General features: G+C 36.4%; 1 protein-coding gene across 1 annotated transcript in view; it reads right to left on the reverse strand.

Moving 5' to 3' along the window:
* Positions 1-5,871: 5,871 nt before the first annotated feature.
* tmem214 (transmembrane protein 214) overlaps positions 5,872-21,803 on the reverse strand; it is an 89,106-nt gene continuing 73,174 nt past the window's right edge. Inside the window, exons 9-17 of the mRNA XM_039748313.1 lie at positions 21,312-21,453; positions 20,407-20,498; positions 20,115-20,163; positions 14,086-14,193; positions 13,845-13,962; positions 12,105-12,201; positions 7,408-7,576; positions 7,004-7,152; positions 5,872-6,078 (exon numbers count right to left, since the gene is read on the reverse strand). Coding sequence (XP_039604247.1) covers positions 5,943-6,078; positions 7,004-7,152; positions 7,408-7,576; positions 12,105-12,201; positions 13,845-13,962; positions 14,086-14,193; positions 20,115-20,163; positions 20,407-20,498; positions 21,312-21,453 — 1,060 coding nt within the window. The 3' untranslated portion in view covers positions 5,872-5,942. The remainder of the gene's footprint in view (positions 6,079-7,003; positions 7,153-7,407; positions 7,577-12,104; positions 12,202-13,844; positions 13,963-14,085; positions 14,194-20,114; positions 20,164-20,406; positions 20,499-21,311; positions 21,454-21,803) is intronic.

The following is a 21,803-nucleotide window of genomic DNA, read 5'->3' on the forward strand; positions in this document are numbered from 1 at the left end:
GTCTGGTGTTTCAGAGAAAAAAGAAAAGGGAGAAGTGCTGAATTGCAGTGATCGACAGTGTAATAAGAGTATGGGATTTGGGACATTTTGTTAAGGTCTACACAGGGCCACCTTGGCCCCCACAAGACAAAAGATCTGTCCAAATTAGCATGCAGATGACAAAAAGATATGGAAAAAAATTATCCACTGTCACGACCCCTAATGGGAGCAGCCAAAAGAAGAAGCTGACCTGACACAATGGAGATGGCCAACGCCGTTTGCAAAGAGTTCAATTTTTGAATTTGACTGCAAAAGACAGAGTCATATGAAAAAGTTTGGGAACCCTCTCAGCCTGCATAATATTTACTTTCAACAAAAAAAAGTGGTACGTCTTTCATTTCCTAGGAACATCTGAGTACTGGGGTGTTTTCCAAATAAAGATTTTTAGTGAAGCAGTATTTAGTTGTATGAAATTAAATCAAATGTGAAAAACTGCTGTGCAAAAATGTGGGTCCCCTTGTAATTTTGCTGATTTGAATGCATGTAACTGCTCAATACTGATTACTTGCAACACCAAATTGGTTGGATTAGCTCATTAAGCCTTGAACTTCATAGACAGGTGTGTCCAATCATGAGAAAAGGTATTTAAGGGGGTCAATTGCAAGTTGTGCTTCCCTTTGACTCTCCTCTGAAGACTGACAGCATGGGATCATCAAAGCAACTCTAAAAAGACCTGCAAACAAAGTTGTTCAGTATCATGGTTTAGGGGAAGGCTACAAAAAGCTATCTCAGAGGTTTAAACTGTCAGTTTCAACTATAAGGAATGTAATCAGAAAATGGAAGGCCACAGGCACAGTTGCTGTTAAACCTCAGATCTGGCCGGCCAAGAAAAAATACAGGAGCGGCATATGTGAGAATGGTTACAGACAACCCACAGATCACCTCCAAAGACCTGCAAGAACATCTTGCTGTAGATGGTGTTTCTGTACATCATTCTACAATTCAGCGCAATTTGCACAAAGAACATCTGTATGGCTGGGTGATGAGAAAGAAGCCCTTTCTGCACTTGCGCAACAAACTGAGTTGCTTGTTGTATGCAAATGCTCATTTAGACGAGCTAGATTAATTTTGGAACAAAGTGCTTTGGACTGATGAGACAAACATTGTGTTATCTGGTCATAACAAAAAGCTCTTTGCATGGCAGAAGAAGAACACAGCATCCCAAGAAAAACACCTGCTGCCTACTGTCAAATTTGGTGGAGGTTCCAACATGCTGTGTGGCAAGTTCAGGGACTGGGGCCCTTGTTAAAGTCAAAGGTCGGATGAGTTCAACCCGATATCAACAAATTCTTCAGAATAATGTTCAAACATCAGTCACAAAGTTGAACTTACTCAGGGGTTGGATATTCCAACAAGACAACGACCCAAAACACAGTTTGAAATCTACAAAGGTATTCATGCAGGGGGAGAAGTACAGGGTGGGCCATTTATATAGATACACCTCAATAAAATGGGAATGGTTGGTGATATTAACTTAATGTTTGTGGCACATTAGTATATGTGAGGGGGAAAACTTTTCAAGATGGGTGATGACCATGGTGGCCATTTTGGGTCCAACTTTTGTTTTTTCAATAGGAGGAGGGTCATGTGACACATCAAACGTATTGGGAATTTCACAAGAAAAACAATGGTGTGCTTGGTTTTAATGTAACTTTATTCTTTCATGAGTTATTTACAAGTTTCTGACCACTTATAAAATGTGTTCAATGTGCTGCCCATTGTGTTGGATTGTCAATGCAACCCTCTTCTCCCAATCTTCACTCACTGATAGCAACACCGCAGGAGAAATGCTAGCACAGGCTTCCAGTATCCGTAGTTTCAGGTGCTGCACATCTCGTATCTTCACAGCATAGACAATTGCCTTCAGATGACCCCAAAGATAAAAGTCTAAGGGGTCAGATCGGGAGACCTTGGGGGCCATTCAATTGGCCCACGACGACCAATCCACTTTCCAGGAAACTGTTCATCTAGGAATGCTCAGACCTGACACACATAATGTGGTGGTGCACCATCTTGCTGGAAAAACTCAGGGAACGTGCCAGCTTCAGTGCATAAAGAGGGAAACACATCATCATGTAGCAATTTCGCATATCCAGTGGCCTTGAGGTTTCCATTGATGAAGAATGGCCCCACTATCTTTGTACCCCATATACCACACCATCAATTTTTTTGTTCCAACAGTCTTGGAGGGATGTATCCAATGTGGGTTAGTGTCAGACCAATAGCGGTGGTTTTGTTTGTTAACTTCACCATTCACATAAAAGTTTGCCTCATCACTGAACAAAATCTTCTGCGTAAACTGAGGATCCTGTTCCAATTTTTGTTTTGCCCATTCTGCAAATTCAGTGCGCCGTTCTGGGTCATCCTCGTTGAGATGCTGCAGTAGCTGGAGTTTGTAAGGGTGCCATTTGTGAGTATCTAATATCCGCCGAAGGAATGTTCGACTAATGCCACTCTCCAGTGACATGCGGCGAGTGCTACGCTGTGGGCTCTTGCTGAATAAAGCTAGGACAGCCACTGATGTTTCTTCATTAGTGAAAGTTTTTATGTGTCCACATTTTGGCAAATCCAACACTGAACCAGTTTCACGAAACTTAGCAAGCAGTTTGCCAACTGTAGCATGGGAGATGGGTGGTCTCGTAGGGTGTCTTGCATTGAAATCTGCTGCAATGACCCGGTTACTGCGTTCACCAGACATCAACACAATTTCTATCCGCTCCTCACGTGTTAACCTCAGCGACATGTCAATGGCTGTAAACAAAGAGAAACTTGTAAATAACTCATGAAAGAATAAAGTTACGTTAAAACCAAGCACACCTTTGTTTTTCTTGTGAAATTCCCAATAAGTCTGATGTGTCACATGACCCTCTTCCTATTGAAAAAACAAAAGTTGGATCCAAAATGGCCGACTTTAAAATGGCCACCATGGTCACCACCCATCTTGAAAAGTTTTCCCCCTCACATATACTAATGTGCCACAAACAGGAAGTTAATATCACCAACCATTCCCATTTTATTAAGGTGTATCCATATAAATGGCCCGGCCTGTACAATGTTCTGGAATGGCCGTCTCAGTCCCCTGACTTGAATATCATCGAAAATCTATGTGATGGTTTGAAGCAGGCTGTCCATGCTCAGCAGCCATCAAATTTAACTGAACTGGAGAGATTTTGTATGGAAGAATGGTCAAAATGCCTCCATCCAGAATCCAGACACTCGTCAAAGGCTATAGGAGGCGTCTAGAGGCTGTTATATTTGCAAAAGGAGGTTAAACTAAGTATTGATGTAATATCTCTGTTGGGGTGCCCAAATGTATGCACCTGTCTAATTTTGTTATGATGCATATTTTCTGTTAATCCAATAAACTTAATGTCACTGCTGAAATACTACTGTTTCCATAAGGTATGTTATACAGTATATTAAAAGGAAGTTGCTACTTTGAAAGCTCAGCCAATGATAAACAAAAATCCAAAGAATTAAGAGGGGTTCCCACACTTTTTCATATGACTGTATGACATGATGATAGTAGAATTAAAATGAGAGGTTGTCACACCACTAACAGCTTCCTATTAAGTCTCTGAATTTAACTTTCTGGAGCACCTGTCTAGTCATGGACTGTTATGACTCCCACATCTTTTCCATAAGGCGTTCTTTCCATTATCAAAACTACCCACTACTACCTACTACTTCCCACTACTACTACCTACGAGTAGTCCAGTCAAATGTAAAATAACATTATTCACATTACACTTTATGCATAAACTCAAACACGAGATTTGTCCTGTGTTGATGCTCATGTATCTGTTAATCCACCTATTTTAGGTGTAGTCTGTATTAACCTCTCATGTTCTCCCCCAAACAATGGGCTGCATATTAATTAAAACTGAAATTCATCTTTAAGTCAATGGGCCATTTCCATGTGTAGCACAACTAAAGCTTCAAATCTCCGGTGAATGACTTGCGTTCATAAGGCTGAATGACAGAAATGACCACTACACTATTCAAGCACACAAGGGAAAAATTTTATTCCAAGTTAAAACAAAGCTAACGGAGGCTCTCTAGTTTACAGCCTATGTTCAGATTTGTGTGGAATGCACAATCACATAACTCATATGTCTATTTATTTATTTTAATAAAAACAAACACACATATGGACAGAATCAGGATCCAAGGCGGCAACACACATTTCTTTAAAACCTTCACACAAAGTAGATGTACATCTTTGAAATATCAGCCATACACAGACAAAAGAAAATGAGATCATCGCATCATGTGGGGCAATTCTGAGTTTGAGATTTTCTGAATATTTTCACCATGTATAGAGAAGGGGTTGGTTGTGTTATGCTGTCAACTTTAAAATTCATTCAACAAATGTTGAAAATCACTGGATGGTTTCAACATACATTTTTTAGTGTAAGTTAAATATTTACAATCTATATCTACCTTGGCAACCTGGTGATGGTCTGAAGCAGCAATACAACCAGTAATTCAAAATACAGTATATGTACACAGTAAGAGATTAAATAAAAAATATGTGGTGAGGTGTTAAAAACAACTGTACTAAATGATCATTCAACCCAAATCCAGAATGAACCTCCTAAAAATGACAAACATACACTGGACAAGAGTTCAAACCTGAGCAAGACACTTTTTTTCAGATACACACACACTTTTGACTTTTCAACATCCGAGTTCCACAATTGTTTTTGATATACCATTTGGATTTCTTCATATTGAAGAATAACCTAGGACTACAGATGAACTCAGTCAGAGTTATTTTAAATTGCTGAAATAACTCCTGTGCAAATCCTGAATCTATTGTATGACGCATGCTGGAAAATAAGCAAAGACAAGTACAGATTGAGGTACCAACACACTGCCTGCCTTCAGTGGCCTACATATGGGAAATCTGGGCATAAAGGCATCAAGCAACCCTGCATGAAAATGCACAACACGCTTGCTTCTAGCTTCCAAAATGTAATGTCCTTAATGTTCTTGTCCTTATTGCCACTTACAAGTTATTTTGTTAGCTATCTTCAAGACAATACCGGAGTCTCAGAGAAAGCAAGCGAAACAAGCCAGTGTAGCAATAGACCTCAGATCACTGAATTCAATTACATTTCTCTATACAGGAACACAAGACACGAGTTCTGACCATCAGCAATATCAGCCAAGGCAAACTGCTGAAAATAGCTATCTCAGGGTCAACAGCATTTCTTGCCTTACCAAAAAAACTTCTACATTCCAAGTTTCAGTGCTACATTAATTTAGTTAAAACGTTTTAAGAACAAGCTTCACAGTTTTCTATTTAGTCTTGTCCCAGTTAGTTTAAATAGCTCTTTTATTACATTATATACTACATAATCCTGCTTCCCCCCTACTTGTTTTAAATGATTTCTGTTATATAAATTCCATAACTATATTGATTTGACTTCTTAGAAGTGAGTTTTTTTCTCTCTGACTTCTAAATCTACTTGACTGTGTTTAGTTTCATATACAGTAGTCTCAAAATAATAAAATGAGGCCATTAGTGAGGAATGATCAGTTCAACACCCAGCCAGAAAAGCTGGATAGTTGTAGTGCAATATTTTTTTAGTTTAGTTTTTTTTTTTTTTCTTTACTGCCATTAGCAGATGGCAATAATGAATCACTCATGATACCTGCTTTGGCAATTGCTTAAAACAGAACACTGATTTTTGCATTTTCATATTGTAATACTTTTAAACAAGAAAATGAAAAAGAAAAAAAAACACCTGTAAGAACTGTAAAGTAGAAAAGTGGTCTTAGATTATAAAATATTATGTGGAATTTCAAAGGAATTAAAGCACTTCGCTCCCTTTTAAGAAAATTTCTCTGAATCTTTACAAAATGCAGCAGAGTTGGTATTGTCCTTTTTCAGTGTCTTAAGCACTTGAATGTCTGGAGATCAAGTCAAGTGCCCAGTTTTTCACAGCAATGCTTCTGTTCTGCAGGTAACTCCAGCTTGAATCAGTAAAGTTTATTAAATGATTCTGGACACACAGCCAGGAAACTTCTCCACTGCAGCAGGAAACAAAACAAAAACATTTACTGTAAACATACGAAGCACTTTTTGTTGACAAATATAACAACTATACACAAATGGGCACACAGCTAATAACTGAGCAAGCAGTAGAGTCAAGGGGTGAAGTAAATAATTTGAGTTATCAATAGCTCACAAAGTGTTCCCAAGAAAATTCTCTCTTCTATTTAAATTGTCTTAATATGGATAATTAGTTTAATGCAACTGCCAAGACCTGGGACTAAATCTTGCAATAATCATTATCTGGGTTGGATATCTGGGTTCTTATGCAGATCTCTTCTAGATTCTCTGGTTTCCTAATCACATCCTCAGATATGCTGTATATGTCAAGCTCACTGGTGACTCTTGGCGAAGTTTAATTGTATGTGTTGACCTCCAAAGAGTAAACAATTACACGGGAACCTTAATCCAAGTGTGTTCCATGTACATTTTTTTTTGTATCAGAATTCTTTTTAATGATCTATGAACCTAAACATGTAATACTAAATTTCCAGACAAAAATGTTTTGTGATGATATTTTAAAGAGATAATACTTGTAAAATACATCATAAAATGAGGACACACAGCTTCTTTCCTTCCCTCTAAACACATTTTCTGCTGGTTTGAGGGCAAATCATGATTGGTTAATAAGGCACACCCATAGCAAAGTGAAAATCACTGAAGGCAATACCCAGAGCCTCTCACTTAAATGAAATTTGCACATACATGTCTCTGCACAGTCGATGCAATAAGATCAAGATTTATGGTTTCAAGTTAGAGGTACTTATTTGCATAAAAAAGGCCATTTTAAACAATTACAAATATCTAAAGTGTATTATAATAAAATAATCTGAGAAAGTAATACCATAAAATATGACCTAAAGTAAGCCTACGTTTGGTGAACCCTAAATACTTCACACTTACTTGCAGGACTTAACAAATGTCTGCCAGCTTTCATCCATCAAAGTTACAGCATATGTCATAAGTGGCAGGTAGTTTTGGTGTATGAACAGAAGTAATACTTTCAAATATTCAATAAAGTTCACCACACATTCTGGAATGCTTGCACTGAGCTGAAATAAAACAGAAAAAGTTGTACTTATACAGTACTAACTATATCCAAGAAAAAAACAGAAATGACACCTTTTAAAAAATTCAAATATTCACATATCTATTTGGATTACATTTCAATATACTCAGTTAAGAGCAATGGGGCTTAGTGATAATTTGGGTATGAAGAAACACTCATAACATGTGGGCTATTTGTTGTGTACACTGTATGAATTCAACTATAAAGTAACTGAAGGAAAGGTAGAGTGCACGTTTACCAATTCTATTAATTTAGGAGCATTTTCTTTGATCCAAGCAATCTGGCCTGCACACATTTCTGTGATGTATGCTGATGTAACAATCGTCTTCTCCCAAGCCATTTCTAGAGTAGGCCCAAATGTTTTAACCATTTCTGAGTAGTAATAGGGAGCATTTGTTTCCAGCCAACTGCAAAAGAAAAAAAAATTACAGTATTATAAATGGCAACAACAACAAAGAGTGTTGTGCATGAAGGAAGTGGGTGGAATGTTTTAAATACATATTGACACAGTTTTGCAAAAAGAGAAGAATGCTGTATGATACATTCCAAATTTTCAATAAGTCAACTATGAAAAATCTGAAACTGTGTTCACAGATATATGAATAGCAAGCAAAAAAATGCAATCTGCTAAGGCAAGTTCTGTTTTAGAATAACCTTGCACTTGAAGGCCTATGTTAAAAAGTGCCTAAAAAAGAAATTGCCCTGAATTAACTGAAAATGTCATACTACCAATTCCACATATTTTGTTGTTATTAAAAAACATTTCTTAATTTATCTTTAGATATAATACCCTCACAATCATCTACAAGAACTACCAGGCTCTAACTATTTAAGAAGTTGTCAAGTTAAGGTCAAGATGAGGATGACGTTGGAATGGAAAATAAAGTGTAATATATCTTTCTTTTTAAAACTGTATTAAGAAATTGGGTATTCCAGATGCATAAGGTCTGCCTGGAAAAAAATGTTATTAATTTATACAGTCAAATGTTTGTTTAGTTAAACTGTGATTCATTTATTTATTTTTTACTTTAAGTGGTCAGACACAGAGCATTTTTCTCTTTAACACAGTGTTACAAAAACTTACCTCATTTACGCACCAGTATTTACACATTACTGATTTACGGGCTCATGGTGCAATTCTTTTAATAGCCCACTACATATGTAGCACTACTACAGTTGGCCACAGACTGCCATTTTAGATAAAAACAGATGTGATGAAAATGCTTTGTGAAGAATTCAATGCAAACTGAAACTGGTATGCACTGATGCCATATCGATTCAAAGTGTTGGGTTTCGATCCCTTGCCGAGTCATTGTCTGTGTGGAGTCTGTAAATTCTCCATATGTTTTTACTAAACTGAGGGTATATTGGCTCCCGCTTTCCATACGAGGCTACCGTGAAGGACTATTTATTTAATTAAAAAACAAACAAACAAAAAAAACACACTCCACTAATAGGGTTTTATTGTAATTTCAATGATGTGTGGGAGAATATCAACCTAAATTATGAATTAAGGCCTTTCTAAAGATGTTCCATTTGCTGTGTAAAAGTGATCCAAACAAGCTTTTGTGCGATTGGCAAATGGAAATCTCAATCTGCATAAGCTATATTACTGGTCAGAAACTCTAAAAGAAATTGACACAACAAGCAGCAACTATAGCTTACCCATTCCAGAAAACAATGCATTTCCTTTACCTCATCAGTATACACTAAGCAAGAGTTACCAGAAAATGGAAGAACGCCACAAAAATACACTCTTAAAGTATTACAGGAAAAATAAACAGATAATCAATGGGATAACAGAATCAATGTTTATACAACTTACTGGTTGACCATAACACATAAAACTATCAATAATATAATGACAGCTATTCAACAGGACCAGTTATAATAAGATTCCAGAACAAAATTAATAATGAATGTCGAAGACTTAACAATATGAGACAGAGGTGTGACCACAACATCATGTGTGGGTGGGCATTTGGCTTGTCTGGGGTGGGGCAAAAATATCCATCTATCCATCCATCCATCCCCATTTTTGTAGGGGGGTCAAATAATAATAACATAGTTTTATATAACATATAAAAGCAAAAATTGTGGCATAAATCATAACCTATTTTTCAATAAAATTAACAGAGGCAATGGAACTTGTATTATTTTTTGTGAACAAATATAGAACTACATATACAAGGTAAATATCAATAAAGTCAAATGTATACAACATATGAGAGCAAGAACAGAAACATGGCTCATTGTAGTCATTAGGGAGGCTATAGGATATCAGTTTCCAGTGTTTAACCTGGATATTATCTACAGGACCGGTCTGCAGTTACTCTTGGCAAATTCTGAAATAAATTCATTTATGTCTAGATTTTCTGTGATGTTCTTCTCCAGAATGACTAAATTTCTCTTCTTTGAATGCAGTATTGGTTGGCGGAGAGGAGTGAGAATGCACTTCAAAGTACAGAAAGAGCTTTTACATGCAGCTGAAGACACACCAATGACGAGTGCTGTGACATATAGCGAATGCAACATAGGGAAGGCCTCTTTGTACTGCTGAATGCATTTGCATGCTTCAGAGAGATTAGCATCAGCTTGCAATTTCATTTTGCAAGCTCATGCTGTTTTGCTCTGTGCCTGCAAGTGCCTGAAGTGGTTTCAGGAGAGAATGATCAAGAAATAATTCTGATTTTGGCAGGAGAAGCGATATGGCCCTCAATAATTCAACATTTCTCTGAGAGAATCTTGTCTCCATTTCCACAACAGCTCTATCAAGAATGCTGAACATAGCCCTTTTAAAAGTCTGATTAGGAGCAATTTGTTCATCAGAGTCACCATGCCCAAGTGTAGACACGACAATAATATCATCAAGCTGTGAGTTAACTTTCCGTTTCCTTTTGAGCGAATTGGTAGGCCTACTTTCACACTGAGAGAAATGCTCCTCCCAGAATGAGTTGCATCTCATCTCCTTCAGTGTAGTCAGTGAAGCTGTCACCACCTCCCCAGCAGTGCACAAATCCACTTCATGTGCCTGTAGAATTGCATTGGCTGGTTTCAGCACACCAAGCACATGAAGGAGGAATTTTCCTGTATTGAAAAAATTCTGCTTTTTTAATTGGGTCAAAAGACCACATGCCTCTATGCAAATGTCAAAAGGGGCAGTGTCAGCCTCTGCTACCTATGAGAGAAGCCCCCTTATAGCTTCCTCATTGTTAACAATGGACTTTGTGACATCATAAGGACTGGTTCATCACATTTATAGAAGTCTTGTCAGTGTACATATTGTATGTGTGTGAAACATAATGTCTGTGACAAAATGTGTTCAATGAATTTGACCAGACAAAGAACTTCTTAGCCAGAGGTTCTGATTCCATTGCATGTATCACTGGTAAATGGAGGTGGTGGTTGTAACAGTGTACATATGGACTATACTTACCAACTTTGTTTTGTAACAAAGCCTGGACACCACCCCTTGCCCCAGACTTGACAGAAGTAACATCAAAACACTGACACACTAAATTCTCTGGGTTGTAACCTAACTCAGAGAGATGTGACAGAAATTGTTTACAAATATATTCAGCATCAAGCTGATTCAGTTGAATTAAGCCAATCAGGTGATCTTCAGGGATGGAGTTCTGGACAAATCTAATCACTAGACAAATTCTCAATGTTACAGCGATCTCTGGTACCATCACTTTTAATGCAAAATCCAGGAGAGTCAGCTTTAATAATATTTGGTCCTGATATCTTTTACCACCATTTTGGCAAGAGTCTCAATTTTATTTCATTTTGAATTACATTGGATGTGCATTTTGTGTTGTCTGGGATGTATTTTACAATTTCTGCAAGTTTGGCATCTTTTTTGATTGTGTAATGAAAGAACTTAAGGAAAAGTCCCTCCTCCCCACCTTCGTGATTGTGACCACACAAAGCCAGTTCATTGACTGCAAGGAACTGAACGGCCTCCCCAATGCTTTTCACATGATATCTATTCTTTTGTATCTGGGTTGGACCCAGTAGTTGAAATATGCTTTCACCCGTCTCTGCCCGGTGCCGATACTCTTGCCATGCAGACATGATTCTGACGTGTGGGATACTAGACGCGTGTTTGTGGAAGCCGCCACCGTCTTTTTCTATAGCTTTTTTCCAATTAGTGTAGCCGTGTTTGGTGAATATGTCCTCACGGTCCAAATTGGAAACAGTAGATTTGCGGCAGGCAAAGCAAAGGCTGGAATCACGGAAAAAATATTGAATATTCAAGCCATGGTCGAGACTGATACCAGCTTGCACTAAAACATCTGAGTGTCTTTCTGAATGCGCGCTTGGGATAATTAATTAAAATGGGCTGGGGTGGGCTATCCATATTTAAGTCAGGCAGACCGGACTGTATATTTTGTTGAAGGCAGAGGTTTGGAGTACGCGACACGGGTGCAGAGCTGGAGGATTGTGTAGGCTTATCTAGATCTTTTGGAGTTTCAGTTCCAGACGTGGGTGTGCTGTGTTGCGTGATGGTAGCAGCGGTGCTGGGCTCAACCGTGGAGCCAGCAGCTCGCGGAGGGAAAGAGGTTGAAGATGTCTGCTTTTTAATAAGCCACCTATGCATAGCCTTTGGTGTTACCAACCAGAATATAAAAGAAGAATGGAACGTATATGCTGTTTTAATTGAAGAATGCGGTCAAACAGGTTCAAGACGTGCTGCAAAATGTGTGGCGAAGTGAACTGTGAAAATCAAATGTTATTCTTCTCCAGAGTTTTCATTAGACAGACAGAGCATTTCGCAGGGTGGGCACGGCTTGTCTCTAGGGGGGCAGTGCCCACCCCAGCCCCCCCCCGGTCACAACCTCCCGATATGAGAGCAAAGAAATTTTACTGTGAACAAGTCACATTAACAAAAATTTAAAATAAAAATGGAAAAAAAGGAAGAAAAACACTGACCTGTATCCTTTGTTTGAATAAACAGATATTTTATTGTATGCCTGTTGAGAAAAGGACATCATTCCAGACTGCTGAAGAACTTGTGCAACTGATGAACCTAGCAGAGGGGATAAAAAAAGGCCACAATAGGTGAACTTTAGACTATGCATTTTATTCAATCACTTTTTAAAGGAAGGTTCATTTACTCATCCATCTAACCCTCAACACACTCAATAACCACCCTCAATTCCATAACATTTATAAGTATATTAATCATAATAATAATGAATTAGAAAAGATTCATCTTCAAAAATCCAAAATGTATACTTTAGAGGATATAGATTAGTATTTCAAGAATGAAAATTCAAATTGTTTCATAAAACTGCAGTTCACTGATGGAAAGGTAATTTTGATGTACTCTTATTATTCTAGCTTCCTGAGTCTTAAAAACAAATGTATATGTAGTATTAATATTCATTCAAAGCAGTTTGTACAATTTCAGGAACAGCAAGTATCCAAAAAGATGGCAGAAAGGACGAAGAGAGATCTGATTTGGAACAAATACCTCAAGCGAGAGGCAAAGTGACTGGACTTTTGGAAGCCAGTGTTGTGTTGATTGTAATGATAAAATAGAAGGACCTAGTTGTAAGATTCTCAGAAGACTGAGGCAAAATCATTACAGAAGACACACAGAAAAAGAGCATCATGTCCAAAAAAGTAGCATAAGAACTGCTGAAGGAAACTAGCAGACCTGTCACTTATTAGGCAAGATAATAGTGCAAAATAAACTGTGAGAGATTTCTGAGGCTGTTAATAAAAATGTGTTTGTGTGTGAGTGTGTTCATTTTGCAATGGACTGGCAACCCTGATCAGGGATTGATCTTACCTTGCACCGGATACCTGATAAAAATGTGACAATACTATTTCTTTGTAGGTCTGAGCAACTTAAAGTATGGAGCAGACAGTGAGAAAAAATAAAGGGTTATTTGAAACAATGACTAATGTCTTTGTAAATTTGATGTTTGGAAGGTTCCCACAAAAGATAATTTGGTGGGCAAACAAAAAGTTTGTGTGTGTGTGTGAAATGATACTCAGATATAACAAAAAATATGAAGGTGAAAATGCCTGCATAAAGGAAAAGTGAACATTTCAAAACAGAGGCAAAACAGGGATGGTATTATATATGGGCTCTTGTATACAAATAATCTTTTGCTAATATCAAAAAGCAACATAAAAGATGACACACTAAGTTACAAGGGAAGCAAAATTCATGTAGGTGAATACACAAAAGACCAAAATGACAGCTGGAGACAGTAATTGGACATGTGGCATTGAGGATGTGGGTGCTTGACCATGAGGCTTAGTACAAATGTGGTTCATAAAAGTTGTGGTTGAAACAGAAGCTGTGACTTAAATTTACCTGTTGTAGGCCATTTTGGAGAGGCATTTCTGAAGTCAAGTTATTTTCACAATGGAAGAATACATTAATTTATCCCAAGACTTGTGTTAAGTGGAATATAATTTGTTAAAAAAAAAAAAAAAGCATATGCTTATGTTTACAATGCAGGGTCAATCAGATACTGAAAGAAATGTGCAACAAAATCCATAAAACAAGAAATAATCAGAAAAATACACTCAAATATACAGGCATGAATTTAAATGGAAAAAGAGGGATTTTCAATTGAACTTTTTTACAAAAGGAAAAAGGCAAATTGATCATTACATTTACATGATCACAGAAAAACAAAGGAAAACACACACCATTAAATGACCCTTGAGCTCTGATGTCATGTATTACAAAGCCAACAGCAAACACCAGTCCTACCAGCAACAGGCGAGACCAGTTGAATCTCTGGCGTTTCATCTTTAGCTGTAAATTCTGTAAAGAAAAATCAATTTTCAGGAAGTTCAGCAAAAAAAAAAAAAGTTAACTTATAACAAAAGATTTGTTTCACAAAAATGTTTTCACACTAAAATTTGAACAAACAAGTAAATGACTTACAGTACACACTGCAGCACAGGCTTTCACATGGTCTGATTTAGTAGACAAGCTGATTTCTTCATTTGTAACTTGGAAAGACTGCACAGTTTCCTGGAGGGATTTGCGAACCTAAAAAAAAGAATGAAAATAATACATTTACTGAATTAGTTTGGAATGTACTAAGAGATAACTAGGTTGTGAATATTCAACAAATCCTCAACTTTCACATGTTATGTACTTTTTCAGATCTCTTTACATGCCCACATAGTTCAAAAGATCACAATAGGAACATTTGAATATAGGTTTGAAGATACACCTTGCATCCATTTAACAGTGTCCATGATGAGACTAGAGCTTAATAAAACATAGAATTTACCTGTATACAACACACATTTAAATAAAATTATCTTGCGCAAATTTAATTTGTACATTATTTAAAAAAACAAAAAACAAAACAGGAGACTGTAATCAGTTAACAGAAAAAAACATGCAATATGTGGCTACATAGACAGACACTGTACAAATACAGTAAAATCAAGAAGAACTGAGAACTAAAATACAAAATTTCAAGTTTTGATGAAGAGTATATTTATGCAGCTTGGATGCAAGTGTAAAATAAATAGAAGAAAACATTGGGAAAAGGTTTGCAAGAGACTACTAATGCCTCCTCTCTTCATTTTCCACAGAAACAGAGGATTAAGTCACTTTCCTCCCTTTCAGATGACCCCACTTCCATGAAATATTGATGACTTTTCCCTACTTTCTGCTGCCAAAATATAAATCCTCTGTATCGCCATTTATCACTTGTCTTTTGTTGTTTTACAGGTTACAGACTGGTATCAATCTTTTTTTACTACTCTGCCAACAATATATGGGGCCAATACCCAAACCTTTATTTTTACTACTTATTTACAGCGCATACATATCCACTTTACAGAAAATGTTCACTTGCAGTCAATTATACTTCTGATACACATTATTTTTGGGCTAACTAGCTAGCTGCTGTTACTAGATGCAACTCTATTAAAATGTGAAATCACAGAAAGTAACAAACTGCAATATGCTTGACTGACAGCTCTAATCCATCCTTAGGAACAATATCAGATTCCTAAATAGTTCCTCTGAAGTAGCAGTGATATTAGCATAAAAGACAGAATCAAGATTAGCATTTCACTTAGTGAAGAAACTTGTTTATGTTACTGACCAGATTTCAAAAGATGGATGAGAACATGCATGAAACAATGTATTTAAATCTTTACTTTTTGTTTTAGTTTAATTTCATCACCTCAATAAAACAGACTCAGCAGTTTTAATATAAATTGACAGGCATTAGTCGAAAAACCCTTGTTTTGTTATATTTTTTGCACACAAGTAGGCTTTCTTAGGAATTTGCAAGTAAAAGATTAGTTTGAATACAGAAATATCCCAGGTTCAGACCTGGCATAATTGCAAAGAATTTCTTGGGTTGACATATGAACGAAAATAGCAGCAACACTGCCAGATAAAGCATGAGAAACATCAATGTATGCTCATGTACACAAGCAGAATTATTTGCAAGTGAAGCATTCATTAGAAACTTCATAGAATATCATGCCTGAAACTTTAAAATTAGTTTGTAATTTTTTTTTTCTTTTTTGCCAGCGTTTTTATTTCACGTCTGGCAAATTCTTTAAGCAACAAACTGAAAAAATGGAGATTATATAGTGTTTGAGAGTAGAAGCTACGGATGCAGTACTAGTCCAGTACAGAATATACTTTTACACACACTCACAATGGTCCACTTTTGGAAATTTTTTGTGATATGGGAGGAAAACTGAAATAGCAGTGGGGGATAGGGGCAGGGTAATAAATTGTTGATTATGGGAGAATAGTGTATATTATTACTGACTCTCAGCTGTCTCAGTTTCCTGTCCAGTGAAGGTCTTTTTTCATAGTTTGCTGAATTTCACGGTGTCTGAATGGTTTATCATCATGTTAGAACTAATTTTTCCTTGCACATAACAAAAGACATGCAGGTTGGCTGGTGACACATTTCTGATGACCTCTCCTGGACAATCAACATCAACTTCTGTTGTCAAGAAGGCAAAAACAATGCCTTTTTTTACCTGCGGAGACTGAAGTGAATCCGCTTGCCACAACCCATTATTACCACCTTTTATAGAGGAACTGTGGAAAGGTTCCTGACACACTCTGTGGTTTGGGAACAGCAAAGCACATGAGTACAAGATCTGCAGGACGTAGTGAGCTTTCCCTAAGATGTCTGACTTCTGAACTTCCACATGTTAGACAGTACCACATCTCTATAACATTCCCCTAATAATGTACTGTCACTTTACACTCTGCACTTTACTATGGATATTGAGCACTATTTGAGCTTTATAGTCCTGCGTTGTATTGTTGCACTGTTTTTGGTAATGTTATGGTGTATGTTAAATGTATGTCATTTTGCCTATGCACCAAGGACTGAAGAAAAAAAAAAACGAAAAAAAAAAAAGGTTGTTTGACCATATACTATGTATGTGGATGAATGACAATGAAAGTTGAGTTAAGTTAAACTGTCATAACGTGCCCGATTGTAGGCGAGTATATGAGCATACCTTGCACAAAAGACTTGTGCCCTGTGCAAGGTTGTTTCATGCCTTGTGCTTGATCCTGTCAGATAGGCCCCATCCCTTAATGATCTACATCTGGATTAAAAAGGTTTAGAAAACGAGTGGATGGATTCATGGCACCAACAAATCATGATGACTGTATAATAATAAACATCTGAATTCACAACATAATAATTTTGTTTCTACTACTGCTAAAACTCTTGATAATGCAGCAGTATTGTTACTATACAGAACCTTTCAACAATAGATTAAAACATTCATGCAAGACAGATGAAAGTAAAAACATTTATGAAAATGACCAGTGGTGAGATAATGTTGCGCTGTCTAGATCTGGACATAGAGGAATACCCAGGTTATCCACTTCTCTTTCCAAGGCTAAGGGGTGAGAGATAGCACCTGGTGTTGAAAATTTAACAGGTTACATTTACCTGTTGTAGGCCATTGTCTCATGGGCCTGTATTTGACATCCCCAATACTGCTTAACCCTTCAGTGAAACACATAGGTTAACATACCCCTAAATGAATCTCTGAGACACAGAAACATGTAAGAATCATGACCCAATTAATATTATTATTTATGAAAGCACAAAAATAAAATTCAAAAGGTAAAAAGTTAAATGCAAAATATAATAAAGAAAATATCAAAATTCAGCAGCAATGACACAGATCCAGACCTTTCATTCTGTCTTCAAGGTGATCTACGTATATTGCTCATCATGTTTTTATCTACAATTTCCGCTCAAAAGTGTCCAGAACCTCCTATTTCTTATTTAGCTTTTGTCTCACCCAGGATTTTCCCTGCTAATGTAATACTTTGGGAGTAATGGTGTAGTACTTCTCTTGACATATATATAGTTTCTTTCTATGTTTTATAATCCCTAACACATATGATTAAAATATGTTTCTCTGCACATGTAAAGTTTCTTTATTATTAATTGTATTTTCACTTCCATTTGTCATAAACTTTATACCTAATATTAAACTATATTATGTTTAAATAATAAATTAATTATTTCAAACCATTATAGTTCAATTATTTGTGCAGCTCAGAGCATAATACTTAAGCAATAAAACAACTAAGTTCAAAGGTTCAGTTTTTCATGCATTGTGATTTTAACTTATACCCTCAGCTAACTGCTTCATTTTCAAATTTTCCAGGTTAAAAGTTATGTCTTGATATGTTAATTTTAGCCATGATTTGGTTGGGAGTTTGCAAAGTGGTCTGTTTCTAACAGCAAAATTAGCCAGAAAACCTAGGGCTCTCCACAGATGCCAAATTCTTGAGCAGCTTAAAAAGAGATTGGAGGAAGAAATCTTTTCTTGTCCATATATATGTTAAACAACTTTAAAATATAACATACTGAATTCTGTGCCTGCAGTCTTAACAGCACTCACAGAATTTCAAAAGATCTCTGGTCTCAGAATTAATCTGAATAAAATTGTACTCTTTCCAGTGAATTCTCAAGCATATAATATTAGATTAGACACCCTTCCTTTTATCACTGCAGAACAGTTTAAATACCTCGGGGTAAACATCACAAGTAAACATAAAGCTCTATATCAACAAAATTTCGCCATCTGCATGGAAAAAATTAAACAAGACTTGCATAGATGGTCAACCCTTCATCTCACACTAGATGGAAGAATTAACACTGTTAAGATAAATATTCTTCCTAAGCTCCTTTTTTATTTCAAAATATTCCAATACACATTAATAAATCATTCTTTACGCAATTAGATTCAACAATAACCTCATTTATTTGGAATTCAAAACATCCACGCATCAGAAGAGCAACCCTACAAAGACAAAAGGCAGAAGGCGGCATGGCTCTACCTAACTTCCAGTTTTATTACTGGGCAGCAAATATACAGTCGATAAGAACCTGGACACAAATAGAAGAACATACACAAGCTTGGTTCGCAATAGAAGTAAAATCCTGCAGTACTCCTTTGTATTCCTTGCTCTGTGCTCCAATAAACACACGCTATCGGCAATATACTAATAACCCAATTGTGCTCCACTCAATTAGAATCTGGAATTAATGTAGAAAGCATTTTAAGACGGAGAAGCTTCTATCTGTGGCACCTCTGCAAGAGAACCACCTCTTTCAACCTTCGCAAACATATGCAGTTTTTAATATCTGGAAAAAAATTGGAATTAACTTGCTTAGAGATCTTTATATAGACAATGTCTTTGCATCCTATGAACAATTACATTCCAAATTTAACATTCCAGCTACACATTTCTTTCACTATCTTTAAATCAGGAACTTTGTTAAACAGAACTTTCCAGATTTTCCTCATCTTGCACCCTCATCCATGCTGGAAAAAATATTGCTCAATCTTAAGGACTTAGACACAATCTCTAAAATATATAAAATCATTTTACAATCCCTCCCTTTCAAAGATCCAAGAGGACACTGGGAAAAAGATCTCTCACTTAATATATCAGAAAAGAAGTGGAAAGCAGCAATGCAGAGAATTCACTCAAGCTCCATATGCGCAAAGCATACAATTATACAACTCAAAATTATATATCGAGCACATCTGTCTCGACTAAAACTCTCCAAAATGTCTCCAGGGCATGATCCAACCTGCGAACACTGCAACCTAGCCACAGCCTCACTGGGTCACATGTTCTGGGCCTGCACCAAAGTAACATCATTCTGGACCAAACTTTTTAATTACCTTTCAGACAGCCTTGGACTCACAATCCCTCCTAACCCATTAACAGCTGTGTCTGGGGTTCTTCCAGAGGGGTTTAAAGTGGAGAAGGACAAACAAATTGTGATTGCATTCACTACACTTTTGACACGCAGACTTATTCTGATAAACTGGATAATCCAAACTCTCCTCTTTTAAGTCAGTGGGAAACCGATGTGTTATACTATTTGAAAATGGAAAAAATCAAATACTCAGTTAGAGGATCCGTACAGACTTTTTTCAAAACACGGTAGGATCTATTCAGTAATATTTTAAAATAAGCTCATAAAGCACAAAGAATTTATTAATTTAGGTGTGTTTACAAGCCTTAAATTTCACGCCGTTTGGCTTGCTCTCTCTCTCAGGGGTGGGGATCGATCTGTCCTTAACTCAATTTTTCTTTTTGTAAAAACTTGACTGATTTGTATGGATTGCAATAAAATTAATAAAGGAAAAAATATATATATAACATACTGAAATACGGGTGAGAATTAAGGTCTTTATCCATCTATATGTTCTGGAAGGAACAAAAACATGCTGTGGAGTAGGAGGTCTCAGCTCAAATTTACAAGCTGAAAACCTAACAAGTTAAGGGTTTTGAAGTTATGATCACAAAAGTATACTAAACCACACTGTGCAGAAAATGTGAACACAATCAAGGAATTCAAGTACAATAAAGCTTTTCCAAAACCCATAATATAAAGCAATAATGCAAAATAAACACAAAAAAATTACCTTTCCTGATAGGCTTCCCCAAGAATTCAAGAGATGATTCAACAAAATGCTAAAAAGAAGGGTTTAAAAGAAATACTCAAAATTATTTTATTTAAATATTTGTGAAAAAAAAGTTTACATTCAAACTATAATTGAGAAAAAACTAGTTTAATAATTAGTAAAAATATGAGCACAAAAACCTTTAAAAAGATACAAAATTTGTTGCCTGAGAAAGTTTGAATATATCATTAGTTAAGAATTTATTGTCTATGTTCAGTTCTGTTCCCTATAGCTTTTTAATTTACATTTTTACCTTGATTGTGAAAGATGCTTTGTGTATAACTGTCTCCAAACACTGAAGCATTGGGGATCAAAGGTCAAGCATTCAGTCAGGCTGCATATCAGCTGGGGAGAAAAAAAAAAAGATACACAAATGTAAACTTATATTTAACTAACTAATCATACATACATCAAGAACCAGTAAAGAGATAAATTACAGGTTATCAACATTATGGAAACAAGATTTAACACCAAAGATAAAAATCTGAATAGACACAGATTACAAGGAAGCTTTAGGGCCTATGCTTCCAGGGTGTACTCTGGATAACAAACCCATGGGAAAAGCAGAGAGAGAGAGAGAGAGAGAGAGATCACCAGATACTGGAAGAAAGCTTGCAATATTAAATGTCTGTAGTCCTAGGGTGTTATACTGTGTTAGCCATTATGAATGTAGTGAGAAGTCAAGAAAAATGACACATTTTTATTGGCTAACTAAAAAGATTACAATATGCAAGCTTTCAAGGCAACTCAGGCCCCTTCTTCAGGCAAGATTAATGTAAGATTACATCTTGCCTGAAGAAGGGGCCTGAGTTGCCTCGAAAGCTTACATATTGTAAAATTAAATGTACAGAGTATTATTGTGAGGTGGGTGTGATTCCTATAGGCTTTCCGAAAACAGCAAAATCATGATAAATGAATTAGCTGCCTCAGAGACTTCTTGAAATTCATTTAGGAGTAGATGATGTTGAGAAAGGCTGATGGCTCTATGGCTACAGAAACCCGTATGAGATTGAAGGATTCTGGCTTATTCTGCTACTGCCGAGTACGCTATTGAGCAAACCCTAACATTCTCCCCCCATAGAATCCTATTTGTAAAGGCTAAGTACTCAAAAGATTTTATGTTATGAACTTATTTAGTAATACTGATGAAATATTTACCTCCTTTTTCATTCCTTCCGGACAATGTGGAGTTCCCCTTGACAGGAACGAAGGAAAATATGTATGAAGTGAAGATTCTGGGCTAGCACCAAATGCTAAAACTTTGAGCCTTGGATATAGTCGTCGCAACTGATCCTGCAAACTAAAGATACAAGAAGTATTTATTACAACCTTAATATTTTAGAAATTGTGTAGGTTAATTATTTATTGGACATAATACCTACGAAAAGGGACAATGATACAGTAAATGTCACACTGTGTGATACATCATATTATATAAATGTGGATACTCATCTGGAAAAAAAAAATGGAGTTAGGGAAAACTGACAGAATATTTTTCATAACTGTGTCATATTAATGCACCTTGGATACCTCTACCAAGTAAACCATCATTCATAATATTAAACAAAAAATAATAACAAAATTGTCTACCCTACTGGCTTAAAAATCCTTAAATCTGTCTTAAAAGTTCAACTAACTTTAACAAAAAAT

The sequence above is a fragment of the Polypterus senegalus genome, chromosome 3 (assembly GCF_016835505.1).
Source record: "Polypterus senegalus isolate Bchr_013 chromosome 3, ASM1683550v1, whole genome shotgun sequence".
NCBI lineage: Eukaryota > Metazoa > Chordata > Cladistia > Polypteriformes > Polypteridae > Polypterus > Polypterus senegalus.